Source organism: Apostichopus japonicus, chromosome 21 (assembly GCF_037975245.1).
Source record: "Apostichopus japonicus isolate 1M-3 chromosome 21, ASM3797524v1, whole genome shotgun sequence".
In the NCBI taxonomy this organism is placed as follows: Eukaryota; Metazoa; Echinodermata; class Holothuroidea; order Aspidochirotida; family Stichopodidae; genus Apostichopus; species Apostichopus japonicus.
The window spans coordinates 20,086,062-20,095,525 of NC_092581.1; the positions used below are offsets into that span (position 1 = coordinate 20,086,062).

Below are 9,464 nucleotides of genomic sequence, written 5' to 3' on the forward strand. Positions count from 1 at the left end.
CTAAACTGAATGTTCTTTGGTATTGGCATTCTCCTATCCATATACCATCACAGATTATGTGCATATTGCTTGAGAATATTACCAACAAAGGATATGTTGGATATTCCCAATTCTATTCTCTCTATCATTTTACTTGTTGCAATAGATTGAATCAACCTCCACTGAACTTTCAACAGTATCTTTGTCCTACAGGGTGTCTACCCCCGAAACCTCGACCATAGCAGAATAAACAAGAATGAACAGCGAAAAAATGGCGAAACAAAGTCAAAATAACGTGAATGTGTCATAGAATAGAGCCTGATATATTAATCTTCATATTAACTAATACATATTCAGATATTATTAAATTTCCCCAAATTTACACTTCAAAACATGATCAATTAGAAACATAATTGTCACTTAGCAGTGCAAGAGCTATTATGCCAAACTCTAGAAAAATTAAAATCTCGGACGAAATGAAATCATTTGACAATTGTCGCCCTTCTTAAAATAAATTGCACTCCAGTCCCGTTCATGATGTAAATGAACAGTTACAACACTGATAGAATCCATCATATCACTTCTTTGTTACTGAAATTAAAACCTTAAAATTAAAACTAAAAGACCCCACCCCACCCCCCACCCGAAAAACAACAACAGGCAAACAAAAGAAAAGAATAGGGGAAACAATCTTCATTCAAATCATCACAATCATATTATTTTTAATTTAAAGGTCCCCATTCTGTTGCATTACCGAAGCCCTCATGTGCACCTGTTTCTTCTCAAATAGAAAGAGTGAAGTCTTAGATTACAATTGTCTCAACTTTTCATTTACCTGACAATGGGGCTAGGAGTCACTGTGACCAGATTCTTTTTAAAGTAATGACTTTTCTTGGAAAGAAGTTTACCCATATGAAGATTTTCTTAATTTTTGTTGTCTTTTTTGCGGCACCCCATGTACCTAGAAATGACTATTAAATTATTCCGTCATGGCACAAACTGTAATTATGCTTGAATGTTATCTTTGTCATCAATTAAATTAATTTTTCCAGCAAAAGGCAAAATGAAAATTGTGTTGCCAGAGAAAGAAAGTTAGGTAAGGGGAAAAGCAGAAGGAAGTTGTATGCACTCCCTTAGCCCCCTGTCCCCACCCCAGATATCTACTAAGTTAAGGGGGGGGACCGAAAAATGGCATCAACAATTTATATATGAAATAAATAAAATATATATATAAAAAGTCTTCCAGTTGAAAAGGTTTCTCAGCTGGCAATGATTTGGAGTTTTCGCTTGCAGTTTATCAAAATGGGCAAAAAAAATGAGGCACTTCCTTAAAATTGTTATGTTTGAAAACAAATAAATATATAGAATATCATATTTTTCATATATGAGCTGCCATCTCTCTCCTGCATGAATGAATGTATAAATAAATATTATTTGCCATCTACATGTTCTCCAAAAATGGTTAAAATATCTTGAAAAGTTTCCAAATTTAGCGCTGGAGTAGAAAACAAGACTAAGCACTCTCAGATTCTCTTTTTACATTTTAGCAAGACAAACCAATATATATTAAATGATGGCGTGCGTAATGCTCAGTCAATCTTGGCAAAGGAGATGTACTATTCAAACGTAGAACTGTGCATATAGAAATATTACCACAAAATGACATATTTCTAAACAAAATATGCACCTTTTATTTTGAGAGCAGGAAGAGATCAAGTCTCTTTTTGATATGGCTGGTCAAATCACCCGCAAACAAAAAGGTACTCTGCAACAAGCCACACTTTGTCAGATTTTGTGACCACATCAGTGACAGACTAAGGAGGAGCCTATTTCATTCTCTTCTCCGCAGTAGTGTGTCCTTCCTTGTACTCGTATTGTAGAATAGTTACTTGTACTCATTATCGGCATGTGGAAGGGTACCATCAGTACTGGTACAAAATTAAGTACTCGTAGTTAGAGCTCGTAATAACAGCATGGAGACTTACTGTTGTACTCATACTGTTGTACTCATACTCATACTGTTGTACTGATACAGTGATACTGTTGTACTGATACTGTTGTACTGATACAGTGATACTGTTGTACTCATACTGTTGTACTCATACTCATACTGTTGTACTGATACTGTTGTACTGATACTGTTGTACTCGTAGTTGTACTGTTGTACTCATACTGTTGTACTCATACCATCGTACTTGTACTCATACTGTGTACTCACACCATTTTACTTGTACTCATACTGTTGTACTCGTACTCATACCATCATACTTGTACTCATACTGTTGTACTCAACACATTGTCACGTTGTCATTACGAATCTACTGCTCAGAGGCTGCTCCGATGTCAGGGCCATGTTATCTTTCTCTTTTTCTTGTCAGAAACATTTGGGTTCTGAAACAAAACAAAAACCTGATTTTACTGCTTCTTTCCCCCTCAAGAACTTACAAATGAGACACAGAAGACAGACAGGGTGTGAGAGAGTTCATAATCATGCTGCAAATTGGTTAAGGGAAAATTCAAATGAAAAAAAAATTAAATCTGAATGGTCAAAGGGCAATCCAACCGTTCATGCAAGACACAAGGATAAGTACTGCTTGTAGTATTCAAATAAAATGCTTTGTTTTTTTCAATTCATTTTGAAAACGGATTCACAAACATGGCATTTCAATCAAAGCAAGAGCATGTTTTTCAAAGTCCATAAAGTTTTATACATAGCCAATTATGAATCTTCCTTTAACAGAGATGATCCTTGCAGACGGAACGACAGAGAAGCTCACAAGTTTTACACCTAAAACTCTAAATGTGCTGTTCTAGATGTGCCCTTCTTGCAATGGCAATTCTTGTACCATGAGTCTGGACGATATTAACTACATGCAACTCTTCTAATACCACATCTGATCAAGTGAATTGACTCAACTTGGAGTTTGGAAATAATAAAACAAAAAATCAATAAGGAAGGAGACAGCTTACCTCTATTGCTGAACCAACAGCACTCCTCTTCAGAGCAGGTTTTTCTTTCTTTTCTATCTTTTTCCTCTTCCCTTCAGTAGAAGTTCCCAGAGCCTTTCTGACGGCATCCATTCCCACTGTGGATATTGATCTTTTTGACGATCCCGACTCAGATGACTTGGGCTTAGAATTTGTGTCCTCATTAAGAGTAATGTAGCTTCTGTTTGGCTTATTAGATTCAGGAGTTACCGAACCACTTTTCTTAGGAGATGAAATAACTTTGGCATTTTTCAACGATATTAACAAACCACCCTTTTGTGTCTCTGGACTGACCCGTTTTTTTGCGGCTGGAGAAGAATCTGAGAAGGTAATTTTAGTCCTGCCAGGTTTTGCAGAGTCCTGAGAATTCTGAATATCAGTTTTCGTTTTATCGTCTTTTAATCCTTGAGATGATGAAGAAGCCAACTGGACTTTTGTTAAACCTGTTCTTGTATTAGTAATTTTATTATCTCCTGCCTTGTTTCCATTTGGAGATAAGCCCAATTTGAGGAGTGTTCTTTTCTTGTTTATAACAATGGGAGGGGGTTTAAGTCTGCTCCCAGGGGTTAGATTAAGGTCGGACGAGATGAGTAATCCTTTCTTTGGTGGGGCGGTTCTTAAATGAGAGATAGAAAAAAAAATATACGTTTTAACATCAGGCAGTATTTTCCAATAGCAGTTTTGAGGTTGATGAAGTAAGTTTTCTAATACTATAATATTACAATGTTTGCACTATGAAGAGATTGAAGGGATCTGTGATCATAGCTTAGATTCTTGATTTCTTCACCTGATTAAAGTTATCAGTGAGTATGTAAATGGTTCCATTTAAATCATCGCCTAATCATTTTTTCATTGCAGTTTTAATCAAATATACAAAGGAACACAAACCAATAATTAAAAAAGTTGTTTACCACCTTTTCTTTAGTTAGGAGGTCTTGTTTTTTTCCCGATTGGTAACTTTGAGTAATGAGTACATCAACTTTGGTTCATTTGCTAGGAAATTGTAACCAAGCACATACAGCTACTGAAAATAACACAAAATTCCCAGAATGTTAGCTAATGACCAACCCAAAAATATTCCAACATGTCGCAGAAACTCACCTTTTTGGGTTTTGATACTCTACAGCCTTCTCTTCTAGTCTTGGCTTTTGTGCATCTAGTCTCTTTATCAAAGCTTTTGTTCTCGTTCCTCTTCGGTTGTTCCTGGGAACCCTCTGTGGGAGAGGCATCAATGTCCGTCGAAATAGATCCACCAGAAAGCTCATTTCAGCTCCATCTTCATTGTCAACTTTGACTTGTCTCTGCATAAATAACAATATTTAGGAAAAATTCAATCTGTTCTGGTGAATTACTTTAATTGCTGATCAATGATATGGTTACATGAATGCCTAGATGTAAACTGCAATTTAATGGAATAATCGGTAACAACTTTCACCTTAGTAATGTTAGCAGAGGGGTAGGGGAGAGTCCCCCCCCCCACAAAAATATTTGATCACGGCTGTAGTGTTTGCATCAAATATTGTAACACAGCTTGTACAGTCACACAGCATACATTTGCAAGATCTAAAGTCTTACTACACAAATGTTCTTGAAATGGACTACATACGCTGAATTTCATGCCCCACCTCCAATATATCCCAAACCTGTTGATGACTTCAACCTGCAGGAAAATCAGGGGGAGCTCGGCACCTCCTCCCCACCCCCCCCCCTCCCTCCACTGACAGACCAAATATTGCAAACATTTCCAACATACACAACATAAACATATGCGGTGCAACATGTACGGTCGGAAATTCTTCAAAAAAGTTTCAAAAATCGCAAAATATAGCACCGCTTTGCATCTTAGCTCCTTCAGGTCACAAAATTTCCTTACTTAACCTTAGCCCTCGCTAAGTTAGACCTAGGCTAGGGCCTGTCGGCCTAGCCTGCAATTACTGGTTAGATGTAACGTGAGCCTAACGTTAAAACCAAGACAGTATTAGTACTATAGTAACAACGATCAAATTGCAGATTTACAACAGGGACAAAGAACTACGTGTAGCAAGAGCTATTGATCCTTACATCTCTTAACAATTTTAATATCTTTTCCTTGCTTAATAATTCAGGGTGTAAAATATCAGGCTCAAAAGAACGTTCGGGTTCCTCCACGGGGGATTCCATTTTGTTTGAAAATGGTGGCGCTAGTGCAGATTTATTGCTAGATGCACGTGTGGCAGTCGCCCCAACGCCGCACCTGAATCCATTCCAAAAATGTTTGAATGGCGAGAGTATAAGGAAGTAGGAGGGGAAGGCGGAGCGGCACGTTCCACCCCCCCCCCCCCTACACTACTCATTTACTGCTTTGTAGGTCATTCCCTGATAAAATTAAGGAAATACATGCCAAATGCATGTTTTCTCCCTGGCTATGACAACAAAATATAGTTTCAATTCCTGAAATAGTGACAGTCAAAGTTTAAGGTGTAACCATAGACTAGGCTAGTTTTAGTTGTCCCTGTTTTAGTTGCTCACACCGAAGTCATTAGCTCTGAGACTAACCGATCAAAATATCCTCTCCGCAGAATAGAACACACGAAACCTTCCAAGAGATGAACGCACAGCACTCTCCTCCAGGCGCAGTTCTAGGGACATTTGGGGGGGGGGGGGGTTATAAGCCGTTGAAGATGTTAAAAGATGATCATCATCGTGCAACAAGCCAGTGGTGTAATAATGAGCCCGGGGGTCCCGGCGGGCCCCCTATTAAGTCCAAGCAAGGGCGCTGCAGAAATGTTCACAAGGGTGGGGGGGGGGGAGGGTGGGAATCAGTAGGTCATAGGGGAGAACACACTTCTTGATACTATCTAAACGGAGCGCCACCATCGCGGTTGGCGGAGCGTAGCACGGATTGTTTGGCAAAGAAATACTCCTAGATCGTCGGAAAAGACACATCCTGGGCGTTTCAAGTTGCATTTTTGCGGTACATCGTGAAATTCGTTCATCTCTAGCTGCTTGTGTCACCACCACCGATTCCGTGATGAGGAAGTCCTCTAGATGGCGAGGGCGCGTCTTAACTCTTCCTCTAGTGGGCTCATCTCGGATCGCAATACCAGCACCTTCAGCCACTTTAGAAAGTCCCATGATTTCTTCAAAGGCCTCATCTGATCTCATCATCTCTATGGCTGAAATTGTAGCTTCTGTCAACTTGGAGGCATTTGCCATGGTCAAAGTCTTATCTTGGAGTGTCAATGAAAGAGAATTAGATTTCCGTAACAAGTCGTATAGGAGATTCAAAGTGAAAATAGCTTGGAACGATCTAAGCTGGATGAACAGACCACGCGCTTCAGCTGCTTCACATCTGTTATCAGATGTTTGATTGACACATCAGATGATGATCAGAGCAAGAAAAATTACAACTAGTAAAAGTTGTAATTTTTTTTAGTTGTCCCTCCACTGTTTATCTCCTACCTTTCCTCTTCCCCTGTTGATTTCTTTCTTTCTTCTCTCCATCCTTTGTCTACTAATCCCCTTTTATCCATCTCTTTGTGTTCACCATGCTCATTAACCTGTCTGTATTTTGTACGTGTTTTTGTCCCTTCTGTTACTGTTACTTGTCATTCAGCCTTTGAAGAAGATCCTGCTAGGATCGAAACGTCAGGCCAACTTACTTTTACACAACTTGTAAAAGCAGCGGTTGTACTCCGGTAAATACATGGCTCTCACTCTAGTATTATATTTTGTAATGCGGTAAAACAATTATCCCGTTGAACCGGATATAGTGCCATGGAGAGTTTTTATAGCTACTAAATTATATATATATTGTGCGGAATTCCTTTGGGGGGGGGGGGGGGCGGGGGGGGGGCTAGAAATAATTTTGGGAGGGCTTAGCTCCCCCTAGCCCCCTCCCCGTAGAACCGCGCCTGCTCCTCACTGATGTATCGCAGTGACATTATCATCAAGCCAGCCGACAAAGGTTGTGCAGTTGTCATCTAGGATCGACAGGATTACCTCAAGGAAGCCATGCGTCATCTCTCCAGCAGCGATAATTACACTCTGATTCTGATCCCACATATATTTTCTCCCAGCAGATAAAACAGACCATCACTGATATGTACCAGCGGAACCAGATCTCTAAGAAGGCTCTTTCTTTCCATTCTCCCACAGACTGTCAGACTGTAAGGTAGCCAGGTTTTATCTTCTGCCCAAGTTCCACAAACCTGGTAGGCCTATCATCCGTCAGGCAATGGATCCTCCAACGAGAACTTAAGATTCTCCTTGTTTGTGGACCACTTCATCAAACCTCTTGTTCCTCAGATTAATTCTTACATCCATGAAACTCCAGGTTTCCTCAGGAATATTGAAGACAGTGGCGTAGGAAGGTACTTTTGAGTGGGGGGCTGAAGACTGATGGCCGGCCTGGGGGAGGGGTCTAAGGGGAGGGGGTGCCCCCTCCCCTTTGGATTTTTTTGGCATTTCCAGGTGGCCTCAGATGCAATTTGGTGCAATATAGCACACTTCAACACCCACTCCATTTTGTAAGTAATTTTGCATTTTCACCTGGCCTTAGATGCAATTTTGGTGCTCCAAATGAGATTTTTTTCTGATTTGGAAATGAAAAAGGGGTTTTCTGACTTGCTGAGCGTGGGGGGGGGGGCGGAATGATGCTTCCGCCCCCATATTTTTCACTGGGGGGGGGGGGCTGGCGCCCCCCGGTTCCTACGCCCTTGATTGAAGATATCAAGAACCAAATCCCCAGTAGGCCTGCAGTCATCATCGATACTTTCGACGTCACTTCTCTTTACACTAACATCCCTCATGCTAAAGGTATTGTAGCTACCTGTGCAGCCATGCCATGAATGATGGCCAACCTTGTCCACCCATCTCTGACCTCAAAATTTTCATGCATCAGGTTCTCACCAAAATCAACTTCATGTTCTTGGACAAGCATTACCTCCAAAGACACGGGACTACCATGTTAACCAGGATGGTGCCTGTCTTTGCTTGCCTGTTTAAGTCTAGCCTTGAAGAGTGCATGCTCCATGCAGCTCCCTGCCGTCCTCTTATCTGGTGGCGCTACATTAATGACGTCTTCTTCGTTCGGAGCATTGATGAAGATAACCTGCTCACCTTCATCAATGACATAGATTCTTTCCACAGCACCAGTAAATTCACCTCTGATTACACTCACCAACAGGTTAACTTGCTCTGTGACTTTTCGCAAGGAACACTGCTCCCTCCACTGACTTATACACCAAGTCCACAGACACACACCGGTATCTACATTCTTCTAGCTGCCATTCCCGCCACTGCAAGTCCGGAATTGCCTACAGTCAAGTTCTTCGGCTTCGTCGTATTTTCTCTAGCAATTCCTCTTTCATTCGTGGAGAAAGTCCGCTCCATATCAATTCATCTACATTGGCAGTGAAGGTCAAACAGGGAAGAGATTGCGACGACAAACTCCCCCTGGTTGTTACTTTCCACCTCAAATATTCCTCCTCTTCGGCAAATTACTACAAACAACCACAACATTCTCCTTACTTCAAATAGACTCTAACGAGCTGGCCTTGAAAAAAAAACATCGTTGCCTATAGACGACCACGCAACCTTCTTGTGCGTGCTCCAACCCTTCTCCGTGGTACTCTCAAATGTGATCGTGCTTCGAGATGCATCGTCTGCAGCCACCACATTGTTGAATCCAATTCCATCACCAGACATACAGCATCCAACTCACACACAAGACTCAGGGTCACATCACTTGCACAACCTCTAATATCATCCATCTGATATCTTGTATAGTTTGCGGCTGTATGTTGGTGAAACAAAAACCACTCAAGAAGCGGTTCTATGGTCACAGATCCACAGTTAACACCATGAAGACTGAGACCCCAGTTGGAGAACACTTTAACCTTCCAAACCACACCATTAACGGCATGTCCCTACAAGGGATTGAATCCTTAGGTAGCTGTCCTGACCTAGTATGAAACAGCAGAGACTGTGGATTAACGCCTTCGCACCATTCAACCTCATGGGCTTAACATTCGCGCAGGACATTATTAACCTTTCTTCTGCTTCCCTTGTCACCCTTGTTCTCCTTGCTATCTTCCACCTCTTTTCTCCACGCTTTCTGTCTTTGTCCTTCTGCAGCGTATTCCATTCCCTCTTCCCATAATCTTCTGCTTGTCCCTCTTCAGTTTATATCTCCTCTTCCCCCTGTTGGTTCCTTTTCTTCTCTCCAGCCATTGTCAACTAATCCTCTCACGATAATTTCTTTTGTGTGCACCCTGCTCGTTAACCTATCTGTATTCTGTGCTTGTATTTTGTCCCTTGTATTTTCTGTCACTTGTCATTCGGCCTCTGAGAAGATCCTGCTAGAATCGAAACGTCAGGCCCACTCACTTTTGCACAAGAATGTAACTAAAACAGGAAATTAAAAACCACTTGGTATGTCCAAGATTAAGACAAAATACAAAGTACACAGTAATTGTAGCCGTGGTGTAGAGATATAGATGAGTAAGGAGGACACC

General features: G+C 41.0%; 1 protein-coding gene across 1 annotated transcript; it reads right to left on the reverse strand.

Annotated features, from left to right (window-relative positions):
* Positions 1 to 270: 270 nt before the first annotated feature.
* LOC139962762 (uncharacterized) lies at positions 271 to 5,181 on the reverse strand. The gene is made up of 4 exons (XM_071963073.1): positions 5,029 to 5,181; positions 4,069 to 4,268; positions 2,950 to 3,583; positions 271 to 2,370 (listed from the first exon to the last, which is right to left on the reverse strand). The coding sequence occupies exons 1-4, from the start codon at positions 5,125 to 5,127 to the stop codon at positions 2,323 to 2,325; spliced, it is 981 nt and encodes a 326-aa protein (XP_071819174.1). The 5' UTR covers positions 5,128 to 5,181; the 3' UTR covers positions 271 to 2,322.
* Between the last annotated feature and the right edge of the window lie 4,283 nt (positions 5,182 to 9,464).